This window comes from Mirounga leonina, unplaced genomic scaffold, assembly GCF_011800145.1.
Source record: "Mirounga leonina isolate KUSES-001 unplaced genomic scaffold, KU_Mleo_1.0 Mir_95, whole genome shotgun sequence".
Classification (NCBI taxonomy): Eukaryota; Metazoa; Chordata; class Mammalia; order Carnivora; family Phocidae; genus Mirounga; species Mirounga leonina.
In genome coordinates this window covers 20,777,825-20,802,221 of record NW_023270865.1, presented here as the reverse complement: position 1 = coordinate 20,802,221, position 24,397 = coordinate 20,777,825, and the positions used below count along the sequence as shown (strand labels likewise).

The following is a 24,397-nucleotide window of genomic DNA, read 5'->3' as shown; positions in this document are numbered from 1 at the left end:
AAATTGTCGTGCATGTAATGTATGTGCATGTGTGTGTGCATATTAAAGAATGAAAGAGAACCTGAGCACAGTATCTGTGTCCACCAAAAACCCCACTTCTCTATATGCCATTGCCATCTCTTTCTTGACTACAGAGATAGACTCTAACTGATCTCCTTCCTTAACCAGATTTCTTGCCTATCCTCCAACTATTTCCCACTCTGCAGTCAAGTTGATCTTTTCTACACATTTCATGTTAAAATCTTCCAACTGATTTCCATTGCACTGAAAATGAATGCAAATTTTTTACTCCAGCTTACAAAGACCTACAGGATCCTGGCCTCTGCCAAAGTCTCTGGCTCCATCTAATAAAACTGGATTTTTCTGCTTAAAGGCTTATATTCCACCCAAAATGGGCATCAGAGTAATAACAGACCACAGGAAATGAAGAATGCTCTCCAATTTCTCTTGCAAGAGTGGTCAGTAAGGATGATGGTCAAAAGAGATCTCCCGGTGGGGAAAAAACAGGTGACCAGGGTGGTCAGCTAAGGAATTTGTTGTATTTTATCAAAGTGAGACACCAGCTGTCCTTGAGATTCTCTGGCTGCTTGTTTCCCACTGCACCATCACTGTTCGACAAAATGCAGGGCATGTTCTGAGCCAGTGGCCACTACGGGGCACTTTGCCATTGCACTTTTTCCAGGCACTTTCTGACACTGTAGTTTTCTGGTATTTATTTCAGAGTTTTACATCTGTTGTGGTTAAGTTTACCAATTTCCTGTCGTTTACAGGATTATGAATAGCCACATAAAGTCTTGCTAAAAGATAAGTACCATCACTTGAGATTTCAGAGTCAAAAAGTAATGTGGTTTTGATTTCTCTCATTTCAGAGTGTGAATTTGTGACCATATATGTGTATTTTGTTAAGTAAGATGTTTTTTAAATGACGGGTATGGAAATTAGAGTACATATGGGCTGGACAGAGCCAATAGCTCTGGACCATAGCAAGCATCCATACTATTATCTGCCAATCACCATTCTCTATATGGTTATAATAGAAGCAAACATGGTTGATGATGATGACGATGATGACATTAACATGTTGAAAATTTGTATGCTAGCACTATATTAACCTCTTTACATATATTATCTTTTGTAAAACATACTATTTAAGGCTGTGTGCCAAATACTTACTACCTGTACATTTGTCAAATTACTTAAATTCTTCACACCTCAGTTTTCTTATAGGTATATGCTGTTAAATAAAGTCCTTGTGATACAAATAACTATTACTTTGTACTGATTACAGTTCAAAATAAAATAAATAACAATACCTTGTGAGTCAGATACTAATTATTCTCCTTTCATAAGAAGAAGTAGTTGAGACCGAGTAAATATCCCCAAATCACACAGATAATAAGGGATAAAGCCAAGCTAGAGGCATGTTTTTGACCTTTATGCCTTGATAACAACTGACTCCAGAGATGTATGGTCCAGTGTTAAGCATGTGGCCAGGTAAATCAGAGCCCATTCCCATAATTTTTCAGACTCAAATTAGAAAATACTATCAGTTGTTTTATGGATTGGAAGATGTTAAATCTGAACTTTATATATTCCTCTATCCCATCAGGTTGAGGAGGCTTAGTTGAAAGCAAGAGAGGAGAGAGGAGTGAGCGAGAGAGAATAGTACTGAAGTACCCAAGCCCCTAATTCTTGTTTTCATGAGCACGAAAGGCCCAGTTGCTTCTTTGCTCCTTTTATTCCTTCCTTTCCACACTTAATTTGATAATCCAATGAATTCCTCTTTTGCCTATACTAGTTTGATGGGTTTCTTTTTGTTTGTTTGTTTGTTTGTTTGATGGGTTTCAACTGCTTACCAAAATCATTACCAGCAGTAGCATTATTATAATTTCACATCTTCTGGATAAAATGTTTCACAAATGAAACCAATTTGCTAATAAATAAAATTAATTCTGGAATACCAAATGAACTATTAATTTTTTTTTTACCTCAAGAAGAATCAACTTACTATCTCAACCAAGAGACATTGTTTGTTGCAAAATTCTCGATCAAATTATCCCATAGCTGAGACCCCATATCTAATTTTACCATACCAATTTTGTGTGCTCATTTTTCCTATTATTTTAGGAAATAAATATGTTTGTTATTTTTAATCATCAGGTAATATGTTTCCGTTTAGAGCATGCTCTCTTCAGACTCTAATAAATTTGAGTAACTTATTCAACAGATTGTTAGAAAAAATATAGTTATCAATTATAAAGGATCAACATAGTATGGTGCTAGGTGTTGAAAGACACAATCCAAAGCACATTTGGTATAATTTAATTTGCCTTGAGGGAACATCTTATCATGTTACAGAAGAAGAAGGAAGAGGAAGAGGGGAAATAGGACAAGGAGGAGGGAGAGGAGAAGGAGGAGGAGAGGAAACAGATTGTAAAAGATAAATTGTGCACAGAAAAGTCTTATTTAAAATATATAAGCTCATATATATGTATATATTAATAAATAATTCATTTTATTGGTCTTAAAGACTTTAGGAACACTCAGTATAATCTTTGGTATATTGCAGGGCTTAATTTTTTTCAAATACTTAGTATTTTAAATTACAAATAGGTTCTCATTTATATGCTGCAATATAGTGATATTAAAGTCAGCCGTGAATTTCCTGTTTATTTGTGCTACATATATCTCCTTACCTAGCCATGTGATATGTGAGGTTTTAATGGTAGCTCACTGATGTAACATGGAAAAATAATGCATATATAATATATTATTTATAAAAAATTTATAACATTTAGAAAAGTTTTACAGTTTACAGGTTATGTGAAAATGAAACACAACCTAATAAACCATTTTTCTCCCTCTACTCCTCAGGGGAATCAGACAGTATATTGAATTTGACATCCTGCTGAAGTTGCTTATAATGAGGACTTACTACTGCCTATCACTATTCATCTGGACCTATATGTTTCATACAGTTGACGCTATCCCACTACAAGAAAAAGCTAATAGTGATTTACCAAGCAAAATGGTAGTGGATCTGACAAAAGATGATGGTAAAATGTTACATCGCACCAAGCGTGGCTGGATGTGGAATCAGTTCTTCTTGTTGGAGGAGTACACAGGTACCGATACACAGTATGTTGGCAAGGTAAGAATTTTCATATGATAAATCCAGAAGCAATTAGAAAGTGATAGCAATTTAATTATTTTTATAGCAACTCCCTGTGCTGATTGTTTAAAATAATGATTATTTAAAAATATTTGACTAATTATGATGTGCAGAAGGCATAATATTGCAAATGTTGGCAGCAGGGTAGAATGGGGAATGTGATTTATTCAGGTAGCTAAATGCAGGTCAGTGTCCATAGCAAGCCTCAAAATAAAATGTCATCTGTGGACTTGATTCATTATTAATCAGCTACACATGACTTAATTTTATGTGTGTGCATCAAGAAGATTTTAAAAACTGCCTTCAAAATTTAATTTAACATCATGTATAAATAATAACTTAGTGTGCTATGTGAGGCAAAAAAATACAATAATATGTCAAAAATTATATTGGTGTCTACAAATAAACAATTTATCATGATTCGAATAGTTTGCTGTGTATGAAAATAAGTACAAATATTTCTATCTAGATGGCCTGTTTCCTAATATCAGTCAAAACTACTTCCTGCCTGTAAGCCAGACCAAAGGATTCTAGAAGAAGGAGAAAGAAAACAGAAGTAGAAAGAAGGCAGTATCCTTAGGGTGGTTAAAACCATCCAGCAGCAGCAACAGGTGCTCATTAGCAGTCTGGAACAAATGGCAATAGAGACTATGTACCTCCCCCTTCTTATATTCAACTTTGAGAAAACAGATTCATACCTTTGTCTTCCTGTTTCTTCTCTGTCTCAAAATAGATGACGTGATCTTTCCAATGTCCAGAATTTTCTATTATCTATCTTCCCCATATCAGTCTCATTCATACCATTCAATATACAGGACAATGCCTTTGTCCACTGCATTATCCCAGATATGTGCCTAATGCTGAGCTAATTTCAAATTCTAAGAATAAAACAAAATAAACAATGATGAATACTAACACTGCCCATAAATCATATATATTGTTTTCTTGATTCTTTGCACATGATACTAGAAGTGACTGTGATGGTCTGAGTATTTTTTGACTAACCGGCGACACAAAGTAGGTAAGATAGAATAGGCCAAAAATAAAAATATAAAAAGTACCTGATATCACAGAAGTCATGCCTATTGCTTTTAAACCAGAAATACATTTATTCTGTGAAATTGCCAAAATCTTGATCTAATTTTTCATTTTGTGTGTGTCACAGTGTATTTTTTTCAAATGTAGCTTCTTTTATGGGAAGCCTATTATTTCCTCTTCTTTTGATATCTCTCTCCCTGGTTCCATAGGTCATACTCACTTTGCCCCATATAGTTCACTTGCTGATTCCTTTTTCCCTCTTATTTCTCCTCAGGTTAGTCATAGGGCATCCCCCTGAATCCCTCATTTAACATCACTTTCCACACTATAGTTAATAACTAACATCAGGATATTTCAAGTTCAACTGACAAATGTTTGTGTCTAAGGACTTGAAATTGCCTTATGATTCTTTTTCTAAGGCAGTGTATAAAGGGCACATCCAGTTCACGAGGTCTCACACAGAGGGTTTCATCCTTGGATGCAGATCCATCCTTGGATCCTGTTAGATGCAGAAGAATAGCCACAGATAGAGATACTCAATCGCAAGGCGATCAAGGCTCTACCATAAGCATTTATTTTTAGCTGTAAGCAAAAATGCTTCCTTCTAAAAACTGAATGTGCATTGATTAACAGACACCATTACTGCACTGACATTTTAAAATATACACTAAGTTTTAGATCTTTTTTTACCATCCTGCTTATTTTTAATTAGTTCAATAATCTGTCAAAGATAGTTCCTAAACATGTGCAGGGTTTTATTTAATTAGTCTTCATAAAATATTTTAGCACTTGTTTTTGGAAAATAACCTTTTTTTTAACCCATGGACAAGTTGAGGTGTTCGATTTTTGTGCCTATTTATTCTTGACAACCAGATTATGAACCAAAAAGTGCAAACCCATTATAATAATCAGAATTTTTGTCAAATGAAGAATATCAAACCAAAACTGTGTCAACTATTTTCAAATTACACTTAGAAAGCAACATGTATATGAAAGAGAAACTTCAACAAAATCAAACATGTGTACTTCTTTTTGAAAAAAAAAATGATTTCTCTGTTTTGTAATAAGGCCTTGTCTTAGACGTGCCATGCACCATATATTTAGTTCACTATAAAAGTGGGCTTCCAATTGCTTCTTACTACTAAGTTCTTAAGGGTCTATGAACTCTCCTAACCTGTTCTTCTATCTCCTGACCTTATTATTCATTTGCATATGCAGAGACTAACTAGGCCTTTACACCTCAACTTGGTCAAACATATGAGTTCTCGTGAGGATTTAACTTTCTGAACACCAAAGAGATTGTTTTCTTTTCGACCACATTGCTCTGTTTGCCTCGTCTTCTAGGATCCACTGCATTGGTGACCTTCATGTGATGTAATGACTTGCCATATTTACCATGCACCATGATTCAAAGAGAATAGGTAGCTTCTAATGTAAAGAGATTTTCATATTTTTTCTTAGTTTTACAGAAGGTTCGTATTGCAGACAATGTTAAGACCTCTTTTAATATACAGGTGATATAAAATTGTATAAAGTTGGAAGGATATATAATCCTTGGATGTAAAATTTAGGGTTTGATTCTGAATTTAAAGGAAGAAGTTTTAAAACAAATAATAAAGTAGTAGCAGCAAAATTTAATAAAATAACTTGTATATGCACTTAAACATGAAACTTACAAGGGTCAGTCCTGATTGTGCCATTCAGTAATTGTGCAGAACTTAGAAGTTAATTAAACTTTCCAAACCTCAAATTCTTGTTAGGTTAAATTGTCACTAAGATCTCCTTAACTCCAAAATTCTAATGTATTCTAGGATTGCAGATGCGACTGCATTGAAGAAGAGCTAGTAAAAATTTAATAAAATTTGCATGTGTACATCCAAGGAAGTGGTATAGCATATGGCACGGTATGCATATGAAACACGCACGCACACACACACACACAGACTGGCCTAATAGGATGAAGTTAGACCACTACTGTAAAAGGCCCAGAATTCCATGCTGAGTTGTTTTTACATACAGCATGGAAAGTGAGTCCTGTTGAAAGCTTTTGTACTAATTTATTATTGATGTATCACAAGTGTGGAACGCTCAGTTTGCTTTCATTGTCAGGATGGACTGGAGGAGCAACAAAATGAATCACAATGATATTTTTATAAGAAAAACTAGAGAATATTTCTGTATGTCATTTCAGACTTTTACAATACAGGACAGAAAAGTGAGGAATGTTGAAATTAAGAGTAATTTCTGTATTTTAACTATACTGGATTTAAAAATAAAATATTAAAAAATTAAATTATCAGTACTTTCTGTTTTCCACAATAATGCAATCTGAACTTTGGTTGCTCGTTTTTCATGGAAGCTATCAGAGATTTGTTAATTCTGTTTTCTGTAATGAGGGAAATCTTTGGTTCTTACTTAAGAGGATTACAAAGTTATGACAATTGCCATGTAGTTTCCCTCTAGTTTGAATAGACACATGTGGCTGAATTACTTAGGCAAAAGAGTAATACTGCTCAAGAGAAGAATTTAAATAAATTTAACAAGAACCATAGCAAAGGCTCCTGCTATTCTGTTAGAGAAACTTCATATGCATTTGATTTCTTACACATTAGATCTAGATCCTGAGGAATTGTCCTTAGGAAAATCCTGAGTTGTCATGGATTAATAATTAATTAATAATTAAAATGTTTATTATGGAGAATTGATATTTGATATCTAGTAAATAAAACACATTTATTACACAGAGAGATGCCAAACTTACAGGTATAGTGTTTATTCCTTCTGAAGGAAAATAGTGTTCATAAAATAATTTGAAATATCCGCTTAATTGACCATTACATTTCGATTCAAAGCACTTGCTTTGCTCAGAGTAATCAACATCGTGCCGTGGAACTACCTATTACTAGACACCATTTAAATACAATATATTTTTTATAGAGGTAGCCCTAAATTTTTCATAGTTTTAATCCAAAAACTTTTACTATCCCATAGCTGAAATCATCATGAGTATAATTACAGAATCCCAGAATGGAAGAGGATTTTTAACATTTATCAAGTTCTTGGTTACAACTGTGTACAACTGATTCAGGCGTTAACTAAAACAAAGGGAATCACAGGTACCAACAGGAAAATGGACAAGACTCTGGTTTCTATTAGATTGAGTGATGAAACTGGGGTGACTCTCTTTTGTACTTACGGTTATTGACATAAGCACTAAATATTGATATTTCCCCAAAGCATTCATAAAATAATGTTCTTGGATAGTCAGTGTTCTCTTAGGCTTTCAGAAAATGGCAGGTTGGTGTGTACAGAAACAGAAATAAAGTCTCAAAGTTCCTGAAGGATGTTTGATAAATTTTTATAGCATATTATAGTGTTTTTCAGAATCTAAATAATCTTTATAAAGCTTTACTTAGGCTGCAGTGCATGTGGCAGCCATTTCAGATTTACAGGCACATTGTATCCCAAAATTCTCTCTATAGGTTAGTTGTTTAAAGCTAAAAACACATGAGAAAAATATTAAGCATTAAAGGCTAGGTTCTCTGGACAGTCTACAAAGGCTTATTTCACAATGGAGCTCTCTAAAACTGCTTCTCTAATAGAGTGCTATCATTTAATTCTGACTGCCAATTCCCTCATTGCTAGCACTCTATCACCGCCTCACTGCGCCCTGCATTAGTACACTAAGTAGACTTTTTACTTGACTTCATTATTTTTGTAATTTTTTTTTAAGATTTTATTTATTTGTTTGACAGAGAAAGAGACAGGGAGAGAGGGAACACAAGCAGGGGGAGTGGGAGAGGGAGAAGCAGGCTTCCTGCGGAGCAGGGAGCCCAATGCAGGGCTCGATCCCAGGACCCTGGGATCATGACCTGAGCCGAAGGCAGACGCTTAACAACTGAGCCACCCAGGCGCCACTATTTTTGTAATTCTTAAAAACATATGACACACTGTTTCTTGCATGATACCAATCTCCAGGACAACATATCTATAGAAAAATAACACAGATTCACTTAAGTAGAATCCCAAATATTCCATATCATTGCCTATTCCAGCCTACGCTCTATGTCCCCAAAACTATGTAGCTTTAGCACTGCGCAAAGGGAAATCTTTTCTCCTCCATATGCTTGACTTCTATTTTATCAGGGTCAAACGCCTTTTGCAGAAAATATCTAACCTCTTTTTCATAATTTCATCTCTTCTCCTCGCTTTCAATCCTATCTCAAGTGCGTCCTCTTACAAAAAGCCCATCGTAATTCTCCCCAGCCAGAATTTCCTGTTAAAATTATACCATCTATCAACTTATTCAAGGCATAATTTTAATTATTCTGGTCTAATATTTTACCATCTAGCATCTGTGATGTTTGGGCTCTGAATTTGTGTTGGATTTAATTTTTTCTTCCCTGAAATGTTTGACATAATACATTTATTTACTCAAAATTAATATTCAATTCCTATCTCAATAGATCTCTATTGAGCATTTATCACTCTGGGTCCTGAGATACTAACACTGTGAAACACTAAAAGAGCAGAGAAAGTTTAAAAAAAAAAAATCCCCTTTTCCTGACACATGTTGCACCAAAGTCAATTCCTTTCCTATATTTTTTTGGGATATGATTACAATAAATCATCATACTCAGAACTATATACTAACAGAGGCACAAAAATGAGTTCAAGATCAATGAATAAGTGACTTGGCAAATCTAAGGGGAAAGAGGCGCTTTTTTTTGTCTAAAATGGGGAGGGATATACTTGTAGGTGGCAATTTTGTGGAAGTTTTAGCTTCTTCAATGGTTTCTGTAACAAAAGCTTTTCTTGAAAAATTATAAGATTCTCCCACAGTTTATGTTCTATTGATCTTACTCTATAAATACAATAAGATCTATTGCTATTGCATATTAATGGTTTTAGAAAAAAATGCAATTTAAAAAACTATTTTGCTAAATTTGTCTTACATAAAAAAAATGTATATTACATACTCACTGGGTATAGTATTCTGCAATCTTATATAAACTTGATGATGGTTTATATAAAACCATGGATTATTCAATTCTCTATGGTTACAAGTTTTGTGTCCTCTTATTCCAATTCTTACTGTGAGAAGAATATTAAAAAGTTCCATTTTTTAATTCCTCTCTTTACCTCTGTCAAGTTTTATTTATTTTTATGCAATTATTAGAGGCATGGCCAATTATCTTTCATGTTTCTTATTAATTGATGCTCTATTGTTATGAAATATCACCTTTTATCTTTGATAATACTAATTGCTTGAAGTTTACTTTGAGTGATACAAACTTAGCCACACCAATCCTTTGTGATTATGTTTGTACTTTGCATCCTTTTGCTTTCAGCCTTTTTGTGCAATTCTATTTAAAACACAGCTCTTGTAAACATCTCAGAGGCGGTTTATTCGTTTTTGCTTTCCTACCATGTTTTGGGTCAATTGAGTGTTTTTTTTTTTTTAATATCTGAATCTGTTCTTTATAATTCTTCAACCTATTATAACATAAATAAAAAAATATGATATATTTTAGCATGCAATGCAATAATCTTATAGATACAATATGATTTTATTTCCTCTGTCAGTCTTCATTCTGTATTTGTCATATATTTTCTGTCTGTATATATTGTAAACTATACCATATGTTATTAATATTTTATTATTTAAGCAATTTTGTATTATATTCTATTTATTTATATAATTACCATTTCTAGTCAGTGCTTTTTATTTTTTCATATTGATCTGAATTTCTGTGTGCTGTCATTTCCTTTCAACCTGAAGATTTCCTTTAGCATAACTTGTAGTTTGGATCTGATGGAAACAAATTTTCTCAGCTTTTTTTATCTGAAAATATCATTATTTCACTATTTTTGAAAAATATTTTAATTGGCTATAGGAATATAGATTGACCTGATAATTGTTTGTTTTATCTCTTAGCACTTAAAATTTTTGCTACATTGCATTGTGGATTTTATTACTTTTAGTAGGAAGTCAGTCATTATTCTTATCATTGTTGCCCTATATGTCATGTGCATTTGTCTCTGGTTGCTCTGAAGGTTCTGTCTGTGCCTTTTGCTGACAGTCTATTTCAACAGGGGTTTACTCTGATACCTCATTGTGCATTTGTTTTGTTTTTTAAATATTTTATTTATTTACTTATTTATTTAGATAGTGCAAGTTGGTAGGGGGAGGGGCAGAGGGAGCGGGAGAGAAAGAATCTTAAGCAGACTCCATGTTGAATGCAAGCCAGATGCGGGGCTCAATCTCACAACCCTGAGATTATGATCTGAGCTGAAACCAAGATTCAGATGCTTAACCAGTTGAGACACTCAGTTACCCCTAGATGTGTTTTGTTTAACCTGCTTGGGATTCACTGGCATTTTTAGATCAGTGGGTCTTTCTTCAGCAGATTTTTAAATTGTATGCCCATTTTTATTTTTATGGTCTGCCCTATTTTTTGGGTGGAAGGAGAACTCCAAAGACAAGTATATTAGTCCATTCCACATTTTCTCATACATCATTGACACTGTGCTATATATTTTTCAATATATTTTTATATCTGTGCTTTAATTTGGTTAATTTATTTTTAGTGTCATCAAATTTATTCTTTCTTTTGTTTCTGTGTCCAATCTACTGTTACATACTTTTATTACAGAAACTATAATTTCCAGTTCTAGGTTTCCTTTTCTGTTTGATTTTTCATATAATTTATGAAATCCCTTACTCACCCATTATTTTAGTATGCCCTATAAATTCTTTAATATACTTATGATAGTTATTTTTAAAGTCTTTGCCTGTTAAATTTGACATCTGAGTTATTTTTATCTATTTCTATTGATTATTCTCTTGCTATATTTTTCTGCTTTTTAAATCTCTACAAAATTTAGATTACATACTGGGTATTATGGGTAACATATTTTGTGGAGATACTGGATTTTGTTTTCTTCCTCTGAAGATTGTTGAGTTTTGTCCCAGCAGGAAGTGAAATTGTGGGATTCTACTTTGATTCTATTAGGTTTTTAGAATTTTCATGGCAAACTAATTTGTTTATTCCCTTAGTCCTGTGGTGTAACCCAAAATCCTAGTACATCACCCTAGCTCCTAAGTTATCACTTTTCTGCTATTTTATTAGATATCTCAAAGTGTTTACCAAATACATTTACCTACAAGGAGCATTAATCTTAAACTCTTCATTCTTAGTATCTGGAATAGCTAAAATCTCTGCTTAATTTTTAACTTTCAGACTGTTCCTCTTCTCTGGATTCCTTGGAGTCTTAGTCTATACATGGCCAGTTTAGAAGTACATAGAATACATGTTACATGTATCATGGTTTAGGGCTCTCTCCTCTGTGGCTTCCTCTATTCCTGGATTTCTTCTCAATTTTTAGCCATTATGGCATCCCTGAATCTGGACCTCTGATTCCTCAACTTATAAAGACTGCTGCTTTCTGCTTGAACTCTGTCTTCTGCATGACACATGAAATGTGGTATACTTGCAAGGAAAGGGGGTTAATATGGTAATCACTTTATCCCCTATTTGCTAGTAATCCTCCCAGTTTTTGTTCCTGGATTTTATCTACTGACTTTGTAAAGTTTTTTTTTTTTTTTTTTTTTTTTAACTAATTTGTAAGGAGTTAATTATTTCAACAATAAGAGTGTTGTTCTCACATAAGCTATGTTCCATGACTGGAATCAGAACTCCTATGTATTTTTTCCTTATTAAAACTTGTATTTCCTGTAAATAAATGTCTTATGGGTGAATATATGTATAAAATGAAGTCCTGCAAGATTAAGTCAGCAATGCAAATATGGTTTAGAGCATAAAGGTTAAAAATTATTTCATTCCATTTTCTTTTCTTGAGTAATTTTTCTTTTCCACAGCACAGGAGGAACTGAAGAAGGACCTGGGTATTCTTATAAAGTACCCTAAGAATACCACATAATAAGTTATAAGTTCCTGCTTTAAATGACTTTTTTCAGATTTTTAATTGAAATAATATTGTCAGTATGTTAAGAAAAATGGTTAAAGGAAGCAAATTGCTTGAGGGGAATATTAAGTCATTTGCATATAGTATTCCTAACACTATATGGGAATAACGGCAGTGACCAGGCAGAAGTATGTATTTGGATGTAACCCTTCTTTATATTCACCACTTTTCCTGGGTTTGTTGTTTCTTCATCTGTCAACCACTGTTGAAATTCAGCCAGTATATTTAATAAGCTAAAGGATAATAACCTTTTAGGGGAAAAAATGTCACAAGCAATTCTATTTCAATCACTAACTATTTCCCAGTAATTATGTTGATGTACGTTGTGAAAACACATTTTTTAAGTTCTTACTTGCTTAGAAAATCACTCTTTGTAGTCATTGTAGTATATTTCATATTAATAACAATTAATAAAATATGCAATATTAAATATCTTTAAAGTCCCAAAATACTAGGTTACTTATTGTGATAGAGGTTTTTACAAATCTCTCAAAGAAAAAGCTTTATTGACTTTTCTATGCTTACTCCAATAAAGCATGTCTTAAACTGTCTTAAAAAAGGTCTTCATTTCAAGTAAGTGAAGTCTTTTTTTATGTGTACATGAAAAAATAAAAGTGTTGTGGTCAAATCACAGACAAAAGTATTTGTTTATATATTATGAAACCAGTTTTCTAATTTACAACAAAACAAGATAGACTACACTCCATTTGTCCCAAAATTAGTCATGAAATATACTGATTTTTAAAATAAGTTTTAAATTCTAATTTACAATGAGCTAAATATGTTTTCCACACAAATGAATATAAATGTTTTACTTCAAAATTAATGTAAACAAAGGAATGGTGAAATTTTATTATAAAATGGATATTAGGGAAATCATTAAAAGGAATGTAATGAAAGATCATAAATACAAAGTTTTGTCAGTATTTCCCATAAATTCATTATAATGGCAGATCTGAAGTAAGTCAGGAAACTTCAGTATCTGTCTTCAAATTACATAGACTGGAGGTGCTAGAAAATTTTCATTTTTTTCCTTCCTACTTCTGTTAGTCTAATATGAGCAAAGAACAACTTGTGTTGCTGGTGATAAATTGGAAGATCAAACTGAAAGTTAAAATCTTTGACCATCCCCAGCCCAGAGAAGAAAGGCAAGGTCAGAGATGAGAAGAGTAGATAATGCTCTTAGGCACTGCCTAGCCTTTATCTCCACAAAGTACCTTGTCTGGTCAGTGTTTATGGGAAGAACGTATAAAAAATGTTCTAGTCAAAAAAAAAATTTTTTTTTTTTTTGGTAGTCCCAATAGTTTATTTTTGCATTTGTTTCCCTTGCCTGAAGAAAAATACCCATAAATATGTTGCTAAGGCTGATAGTCATGATTACTGCCTGGTTTTGTATTAGGAGACTTATGTTTTCAGGTCCCTCCTTTAGGTCTTTAATCCATTTCGAGTTTGTTTTTGTGTATGGTATAAGAAAATGGCCCAGTTTCATTCTTTTGCATGTAGCTCTCCAGTTTTCCCAACGCTATTTATTGAAAAGACTGTCTTTTTCCCATTGTATATTCTTGCCTCCTTTGTTGTAGAATAATTGACCAATTAAGCATGGATTTATTTCTGGGATCTCTATCCTGTTCTGTTGATCTCTGTGTCTGTTTTTGTGCCAGTACCATACTGTTCTAATTATTATAGCTTTTTAGCGTATCTTGAAATCTGGGATTGTGAAACCTCCAGCTTTGTCCTTCTTTTTCAAGATTGCTTTGGCTACTTAAGGTCCTTGGAGGTTCCATATAATTTTAGGATTATTTATTCTAGTTCTGTGAAAAATGCTATTGGTATTTTGATAGAGATTGCATTGAATTTGTAGATTGCTTTGGGTAATATGGACATTTTAATAATATTAGTTCTTCCAATCCATGAGCATCAAGTATCTTCTCATTTAGTTGTATCACCTTCAATTTCTTTCATCAGTGTCTTAATTTTCAGAGTGTAGGTTTTTCACCTCCTTGGCTAAATTTATTCTTAGGTATTTTTTCTTGTGGGTGCAATTGTAAATGGGATCATTTTCTTAATTTCCCTCTCTGCTACTTTGTTATTAGTGTATAGAAATGCAACAGATTTCTATATAATAATTTCATATCCTGCAACTTTACTGAATTCATTTATTAGTTCTAAAAGTATCCACTGATGGATGAATGGATAAGGATGAGATGGAATATTATTCAGCCATAAAAAGAATGAAATCTTGCCTTTTGCAATAACATGGATAGACCTGGATGGTATTATGCTAGGTGAAATAGGCAGAGAAAGGCAAATACCATATGATTTCACTTACATGTGAAATCTAAACAACAAAACGAACAAACAACAGGCTCTTAAATACAGAGGGGAAATAGGAGGGAATGGGCAAAATGGTTGAAGGGGATTAAAAAGGTACAGTTTTCCATTTATAAAATAAATAAGTCATGGAGATAAAAAGTATAGCATTGGGAATATAATCAATAACATAACAATGCTGTATAGTGACAGATGGTGACAACACTTACCATGGTGAGTATTGAGTAATGTACAGAATTGTCAAATCACCATGCTGTACATCCGAAACTAATACGACATTGTATGTTAACTATACTTCAATAATATGTTTTAATGTACAGACACTGTGTGACATTCAGAGTGCCATTAAGTTCAAGACAACAGTGCTAGAGTGGTTGATTATGAGCACTAATAACATTTAGAATTAATTTCAAAGGTTATTTTTTGACCATTTATTAGAAGCTTTAGAGAAATTGAAAGGAAGTTGGTAAGACATAAACACACATTTAAAAATAACTCAGAGATGCCAGGAAATTTGCATTACATATTTGTTCCCCAGATTTTGCCTGCTAATTTTATTCTCTTTGCCTTGGATCACTCAGCCATTATCACTGTGTCCTTTGCTATTCTCTTTAAGTTCTAAGTCAAAAGGCAGTAACACAAAATGTTAAGATTTGGAATGAGGGTGCAAAAAGTGCAACTAGAAAATTGTGAATAATTTTAAAACTACAATTGATCAATAATAAAACGGTCTCCTTTCTAAAGTAATAACATTCCTTCTCTCAAAGTGGGCAAGGAGAAGATAAATGTACACTGATAGTGGAGAATTTATAAATGATGAAAAAAAGTAAAGAAGGAAATGTAACTCCCCAATTCACTGATAACCATGGTTATGATGAGATAAATTCCTTTGGTATTATTTTTTGTCATAAAATTTGTATGTAGTAAATACCTGCAAAGTACAAATTGTGTCCTGCCTGTGTACCTAAGATTAAAGCATGAGCATATTTTGATGTCCTAAAATGATTTTCTAGAAATAGTTTTTAATTGCTATGTGATGTTGTGTCAAATAGAAAATAACATTATGAAGAACCCCATTACAAATAATAAAATAATGACTGTAATAAATAATTCTGGAACAATAGATAAGGATTTTAATGAATGCATGTGTGTTTGTATGGGTATGTGTTGCCAACTTGGTTTATTTAAGATGTACATGTAAAAACTAATGTATGTACATCTTAATTGTACAGCTCAATGAGATTTTTATTTACCTAATTTGCCATTTCTATTTGCCTATGTTAATATGACCAAGATCACAATATAAACAATGTGTGTCATCTGTGAGGATACCCTCTCATTTAGCCCTTTCTAATCAGTGCCCTCCCAGACATTACCGCTTTGGTAACCCCAATCCCTATTGATAAGTTTGCAAGTAGTTGAATTTTATATACATGGGATTACACAGTATGTCTGACTTCTATTTTCAACTTTCTGTAGGACAAATTCATCCATGACATTATATGTAGGATTAATTCTTGATGATTGTATAGTATTCCATTGTTTAAATATACCACAATTTATTTATTCTATTGATAAATGATTGATGTGCTTCTAAGTGGACGTGATTATATATAAAAAGTATGATAAAGATTCTTGCACATTTTTATTGTCACATGTGGTTTCATTTCCTTTGGGTATATTTTAAGAGTGGGATTGCTGAATCACAGAGTGGGCATAGATTCATTTTTAGTAGATGCTCATAAAGTGTTTTCAAAGAGATTATACGAACTTCTAGTTCCTCCAGGAATTTGTGAATGTTCCATTTATTCCATATATTTATTGCTAACTTTGCCTTGCCACTTTATAAAGGTTTTTATATATACAAGTCATTTTTTCGAGAGATACTGAAATTATTTTCTCCTACTTTCAGCTTACTTTTTACTACCATCATAGTGTCTTTTAATGAAGAAAGTTTCTTACTTTTAATATGCTTCTATTTATCAATCTCTTCCCTTGAGTTTATTAATTGTGGTGTCCTATTGAAGAGACATTTTCCTGTCATTAAGATAATATCTTTTGCTTTTTTTTCTGTAAACTTCAATGTTTTATCTACCATGTTTAGGTCTTTAAACCAATTTAAATTCATTTATGGACTAGATATAAAGTAGAGATCAAAGAGTGCACACAGACCTAGATTTGCTTCAGCATTTTTTTTTTAAAGACCATTTCTGTATCTAATTCTAATGGTCACTCTTAGTGTAATTCATTTGGCTGTTTATGTGTGCATATGTTTGCTGATCTTTTCGTTTATCCTTATGTTAATACCAGGTTGTGTTAACTGTCAAAGCATTATTGTTTTATTTTTAAATCTAGTCATTTAAGTCCCTCAATCATGTTCCTCTTCTTCAAGATCACTGTGGCTTCTGAGGTCCTTTGCATTTTCATAAACTTTTAAAATTAGCTTGTCAGTTTCCGCTAGTCTCAGGAACAGTTTCAATTTAAGAGACTAAAATGATATACCTGCTTTAGGTAATGTGTGACCCTGGATTGAATGCTGAATTTTGGTAGCATATTATCGTAAATTCATTATTAGAATAATTGGCATGTTTGAAGAGGGACTGTTTATTTTAATGTTAAATATAATTATATTATTGTTTCTTTAACTTTATAATTATACTATGATTATATTAGACAATTTTCTCGTTTTTAGGTTATAGATGCTGAAATATTTATTTGGAGGTACAAGTTGATAAAATGTCTATAAATTGATAAAGGTAATTTTAATACATATACTACATGCCAAAATAGGTATGACAAATATCATATGCTTCCAGAAGTATATAATCAATAAGGAAAAGATGAACAGGCAAATATAAAAATGAGCAAAATGATTGAATAGGTATTTCACAAAAGATGATACCAAAGTGGCCAATTAGCATATATATAATAAGGTGCTCAACTCATTAGGGAATGCAGATTTTTTTTTTTTAAGATTTTATTTATTATTTGACAGAGAGAATGAGAGAGAGAGAGCACATGAGAGGGGGGAGGGTCAGAGGGAGAAGCAGACTCCCTGCTGAGCAGGGAGCCTGATGCGGGACTCGATCCCGGGACTCCGGGATCATGACCTGAGCCGAAGGCAGTCGCTCAACCGACTGAGCCACCCAGGAGCCCGGGAATGCAGATTTAAACCACTCAAACACCAGAATGACTAGGAGTAAAAAAATAAATAAATAAATCCCAAGGGGAAGTGATGACATAAACAAACTGGAACTTTCACAGATTCAGGATGAACTACAAATGCTAGAAACATGGAAGGAGGCTTATCTGGAAAAATACAATATGCCTTGATGTTAGAAGACTGAAAATTTGTCAAAGATTAAATACCATCCCAATCAATATCCCTGTGTATTTCTTTTATGTCATTTTGAAATAATTTTAAACTTTCAGAGGGTCACTCAAATTGTTCAAAGAACTTCCATACACCATTCAGCAGGATTTACCAATTATCGATGTTGCCAATTTGTTTTATCACTCTTTCTGCTTGTACAGATTTCATATTATGGCAGAACCATTTCAGTGCTGTCATTACTTTCAGGACGTTTCCCTTCTTGAGCTCTACAGAAGGTCTGAAGTATTTGCAAATGCACAGTAAGTTGGCAATAACTGAAATCTAATTTCTGTTTCCTGCTGATGGAATCTGTTCAGTTTCTTAGCCCTCTTGCTGATATTTTCTTGAAAGTATTTTGGAGCTGGATCTTGAGCATATGAAGCTTAGACATCAACTTGGAGGGGCAGCTGGGTGGCTCAGTTGGTTAAGTGCCTGCCTTCAGCTTAGGTCATGATCTCAGAGTCATGGCATCGAGCCCCGCATAGGGCTCCCTGCTCAGCGTGGAGTGTGCTTGTTCCCCTCCCTTTGCCCCTCCTCCTGCATGTGCTCTCTCTCTCAAATAAATAAATAAAATCTTAAAAAAAGAAAAAAAGACATCAGCTTGGAGATGCTAGCAGAGATGTGGGGGCTCCATTCCCTGTTAATCCTCCCTATGATTGTGCTCTCCAATTTCTAGACCCTCTGGCAAACCCAAACTCTGACCACAGTCTTCTCAGCCAAATAATACCACTTCTCTCTGCCTGGGCTCTAAATATACTGTCACTAACTCCATAACTGGAAAGTACCCTTAAGGGAAGAGTCTGGTAATGGAATAGGCCACAAAACACATAGCTCAAGGTCATAGCCTTTGCAATACTCCCTCTTTTGATTGGTCATCAGTTTTGCCTGTCTGTCTCCATATCTGTTTGTTTCTGTCATGTTTTCACAATTATTCCCAGTGGGTATATTTGTCTAATTCAACTAAATACCAAGATTGCTTTTGAGAAGCACTTCATAATGTGAATGCAGTTTCAGGCACCACTAAGGCTCATAACATTGTAAGATTTAAGTATTTTTCCAATGTGCCTATTCAAAATAAGATATGCCTATTATTTCTTTTATTATTATTATTATTTATTTGAGAGAGAGGTGAGCGAGAGAGTGAGAGAGAGAGAGAGCACCAGCGGGGATAGGGAGAGGGACAAGCAGACTCCCCACTGAGCAGGGAGCCCGATGCAGGGCTCGATCCCAGGACCCCGGGATCATGACCCAAGCCGAAGGCAGATGCTTGACTGACTGAACCACCCAGGTGCCCCAAGATATACTTACTATTTCTGTGTCATTTTTTTTTTATATTAGGAAGAACTTTCAGTGTTTTTTATCATAGGTGATAGTGTGAATGGATTCCTTGCTGTCATATGTCACTCTAAAGGATAAATCATTGGTATTTTGACATTTTCTACCTTTTTAAGAAACATGGTGGTTCACTCTTTCCTTCTCAGCAAAAAACTCAGACCTTCAAATGAAAATCTGCAGTGGCCATTTTTAAACATTTTCTATTCATTTCTTGTCTGGACCAGCAAGTCTGTTATAGGGTTATACTTCTGCTCTTCCAGTCGCAGCATCTCCAATGCCTTATGAGATCAGTGATTAGTGACCCTTCTTTCCAGGGCAATTTTGAACACCTCCACTCATTCCATCAATACATCAGTGAGAGTGTGAGGGCAAGAACTCAGGTGTCACTAACTAGCCTTTATCTTTTGAACTATCTAACCTTTCATTCTACTATATATGTAACAGAATTATGTAAAATAAATGTCAACATCGTCATTTTGTTTTTACTGCATTTTATAAAAACCCTTCTTATCTATCCAGATGGTTTACTCTTTGAATTTTTTTTTTTCTTATAGTTCAGTGCCTGGCACATATTAGCACGCAGTTCAATGTTAGTTTTAACCCAGGTTTTTGAGCACAGGACTGTGATATTATTATCACTATTGCTATCACTGTACTCATTAAGCACAAGAGAGAACTAACCTAAACAAGCAGATATTTTCCAAACCCACTAAACTGTTTTAGTGGAGTTTTACAAAGGGGAAAGATTATATATCATGCCTACTTACTTTTTTTTTCATAAGTACAAAAATTTTCATTTTGCTCATTAAATATGACCTCAACATGAAGACAAGAGCTTAACAAAATGAAGCAGAAGAGACAATAAATTAAGTTTTAAAATATATTATGTAAGATAGGTAAAATTGAGTCATATTAAATAATATAAACATTACATATTAGTTGGTTGATTTTTCGATGTATTTTAAATGGTAAAAATGCATTATAAACTGTTCTGGATCTTAAATTCATTAATGATATTATATTTAAAAGTGAGATCACAATATAAAATAAAAAAAATCCATTCAAAGAAATATTCATTAACAGATATTCCCTAAGTTGTATTAGGGCAGAGAGACAGACAAATTGCTGAAACTTCTTGTTAGAATCATTTGAAAAGCTTCAATCATGGAAGATGTTGAAACTGATGGATAATACTCTATAATTAAATACTTGTAATAAATTTAAATTCAGTCTGTGCTGGGTATCAATGGTTAATATGGCTTGCACTGCTAATCTACAAGGAGCTTTCTTCAGTAAGAGAAACAAGATAAAATAGTTGCCATAAAAGTGATTGCAAGCTAAAGAACAAAAGCAAATGAAATATTTATGCAATCAGATACCTAGCATGACATTTTAAAGGTTACAGACCATGGGTAGCTTAGGTTACCAAATTCTTAAGCCATTCGCTGAAGCCATAGTATAGTGCTGATATAGAGAGCACATTCAATAATCAATTTAAAGCCCATCTCATGACCGGGTATCATTTCAAAGTTGGATAAAAGTATAAGGTTACTATTACCCAGCTGCAGTTAGCAATTCTAAGATTAAGAATCATCATTCTCACTCTTTAGTTTCTTCCTCCTACCCCCAACCTGCAACTAAAGTGCAGAACCAGAAGACATTTTTAAATGTGTGACCATATGCTGTGAGTACTGATAAAGATGCTTTTGATATTTAGCCTGACACGGCCACGGATAAGCATCTAATATACAAAATAGATTCAAGAAAAACAAATGCATGAGTTTATTCCTCTTCTGTGATTGATCTGGTTATATTAATTTATCTTCCAAACTCGTAAGTGTGGTGACATATCTGTTTCTGCTGTAAGTAGTCTCTCAGTGTCTCTCCTCAGCTTTCTTATGTTAAATCTCTAACTGGTCTTATTCCCTCTGATTTTCATTTTGTCTTTCAAATTACCTTTATATACACTTTGAGAGTACTTTTTCTAAATCATGTTATCCTCTTCAAACATTTTTAATGGCTCTTGCCTAGGGAAAAACTCAAATATGTTGAGATTACTGTTATTTTAAAACCATTAACAATAGGGCATTCACTGTTCATAGCATAATCACACCACATTTAGTTTACCATTTAATCCCCACATTTCCACAGTTTATTTATACCTTCCATTTTACTCTCTGCATATGAAATCCTGTTCAAATTTAAAAGGTTTACATTTGATATAGTTCTTATGAGCTGTTTTTCTACCTGCCAGTCAATAGTTACTATTCTCTGTCCTGTTTCACTATATTTTAGTGTTTTTATATCTTCTTATCACACAGTTGTATCTGTGTGTGTGTGTGTGTGTACACATACCCGTGCGTGTGCATGAGTTCTTGTGCTCGTGTATGTTGTGAGTGATTTTTGTGCAGGCTATAAAAGAAAAATTATTTAATCTTTTACATTCCAATGCCCTGGCATGGTGCAGGCAGATGCATGCATGCACATATGTGCACACAAACACACACATTAGAGAAATAAGAACAGCTTTCTCTGTAAAGAGACTAAACATCTTGAGCAAATATCTTAATGAAAGTCCTGTTGTCAAAGTGTATTTCAGCCATTAGTTGATTTTAGCAACATACACAAATAATAAGTTGCATGAAAATGATTCACTCTAAACTCCCTTCTTTTTGACTCACATTTAATAAATTTTGTGCACTGAGAGCACGATGGATAATACCATTTAAAGTTGTTCCTACTGAACAGGTATTTCTCTACAGTTGGAATGAAATAGTGGGAGTGATAATACATTGCTGTAGTTAGCAGTCCCCAGAGTATATAATTGCCTCTTGAAAATGATGTGTTCAAGGCAATAACCTTCATTTGTACTCTAGGAGATATAATATGACCAATGAGTGAATCCTAATTTTCTCTCATGTCATTTCACTCCTGGTAATATGTGCTTCATCTTGACCATTTTCATGGTAAATAATGCTGGAATCATACGGTACACATTCTCTTTTCTGACTTTGTGGTCAAGGCTAGAAATAGAGGCTCCCATTTTAGCTTTGCATAAACCCGAAAAGAAGCAGAGTTTGCATTTATGTCAAAGAAACTTCATAAAATAAAAGATAGCTGAAATGTGTGAATTGTGATAAGAATGGCCTCTTCTATGTCAGAAGCATTTCTGAGGTTTTTACTGCTAACATTCTTTTCCCCGCTATGGATCAGAAAATTTAAAGGAAATGGAAGTTTATGTTGGTATTCAATTTGAATTATTTGTAAAGATCTCAGGACCATTTTTATTATATTCACACTAGACATTTGAATCACTGTAGGACTTGCAACATTTATGAGAAAAATCATCTTATTTACATGTATATACAGGTATACAAGACAAGGTCAAATTTGCAAAGTGAGTTTTTTCTCAAATAAATAAGATCTCGTCCATGTAAATCAATGGAAAGAAAATTCAGTGAAGGCAGAGAAATGAAGGTTCTGATCATGAATGCAAAAACTTCAGGATGTACTCACTTATTCTATCATATTTCTTTGGAGTTGTTAAAATGATTTAGTTATTTTCTATATTTATTTTAGATTAACAAGCTTGGTAAGTATGATGTAACTTGAAGAGCAAAGCTTAATCATGAATATCCAAGCAATGTAATATTGGAAAAACCATTTATATGAATATGGAACCACATATATCATGTGTATGTATATATATTAACCTCACTGAGGTTATTTCTCTTCACACATTTCTAAGGTTGGGTGAGTTCCTAGAAAAACAATAAATAAATTGATGAGGATTTATTTTACTGTTAAAACAGTGTGTTTTATGTTCATTTCTTCACTAAGCTATTTGAAAAAGTTTAATTGATTAGTAAAAACTTTAAGTTCAGTAACTATAATTTAAATTGTATGTAGTATAAAGAAAAAGACAATGACTATTTAGTTTTGTGACATTTCCATACAAACAAACACCTGACATCCCTCAAATTACTAGAATTCAAAAGTTACTTCACATTTTAAAATTTATTTTAATTAAAAATTTAAAAAGTATCATTAAAATTTTTCAATGATTTAAAATTGGTTTTTATGAAGAAATTTTGAAACTCACAAGACTTATTTTTAAAAAGGCATATAAATATGCATGTATACATATGTTATATACATATATATAATTTCTTTTTCAATCTACTAGTGAAATCAGCAGACCAAGAAAAATAAAAGTCTAGGATTCTTGATGTCAGAAATAAAACAAGGAAAAGAGAATTAAAAGAAATAATAAGCATAAATGTCAAGAGAAGGAAATTTTGAATTTTTAAAGTATCAATACAATCCAATTAAACTCTACAACTAGGTATCGATATCTGTTAGTTTTAGACACTATGCTAGGATATCTCAGGCTTGCAGTGAATGTTTACAAGAATCACATAGTCCATGGGCGCCTGGGTGGCTCAGTTGGTTAAGCGACTGCCTTTGGCTCAGGTCATGATCCTGGAGTCCCTGGATCAAGTCCCGCATCGGGCTCCCTGCTCGGCAGGGAGTCTGCTTCTCCCTCTGACCCTCCCCCATCTCATGTGCTTGCTCTCTCTCATGCTCTCTCTCTCAAATAAATAAATAAAATATTAAAAAAAAAAGAATCACATAGTCCAATAGCAATGGGAGTAGGAGCATACATACAAAAGAAAAAGCTATTTTTTTCACTCTAATTTATTATACTGATATTTCAAAAATTTTAAATGATTATCATTCTGAAAATTCTTTTCTGGCCAATTAACATTAGGACAGATTCTCCACCCACAATAGTAAAGATAATATCAAAACAAGAGTGAAATGCAGTTCTTTTTCAATGAGCCTTGTACAAATGAAAAAGCCTGATACTCGGCATGAGATTTTGAAGTACATTGTAGCTATAAGTATCCAAAGCTAACACAAAAATAAAATAATAGTTAATAGTTGATACCGCAATTCCCCCACTACAAATTTGCCCAGGAGATATATTCTTAGACATACATGAAGATATATGGACCAGAGTATTCATTATAGCACTTGATATAATAACCAATGACAGCAAAGGAACCAGACTAAATATCCATTCAGTGAAGATTACTTAAACAAGAAAAACAATTCCTTCATTGTGGAAAACAAGTACATGAAACTATATAAAATGA

The 24,397-nt window shown here is 33.3% G+C and overlaps 1 protein-coding gene across 3 annotated transcripts in view; it reads left to right on the top strand.

Moving 5' to 3' along the window:
- Nucleotides 1-2,923: 2,923 nt before the first annotated feature.
- Nucleotides 2,924-24,397, top strand: part of CDH9 (cadherin 9) — an 82,695-nt gene continuing 61,221 nt past the window's right edge. Inside the window, exon 1 of one of the 3 annotated variants that reach the window (XM_034998807.1) lies at nucleotides 2,924-3,151. In XM_034998807.1, the coding sequence (XP_034854698.1) occupies nucleotides 2,924-3,151 (228 nt within the window). The remainder of the gene's footprint in view (nucleotides 3,152-24,397) is intronic. The other 2 variants (XM_034998808.1, XM_034998809.1) reach the window with 2 other exon arrangements.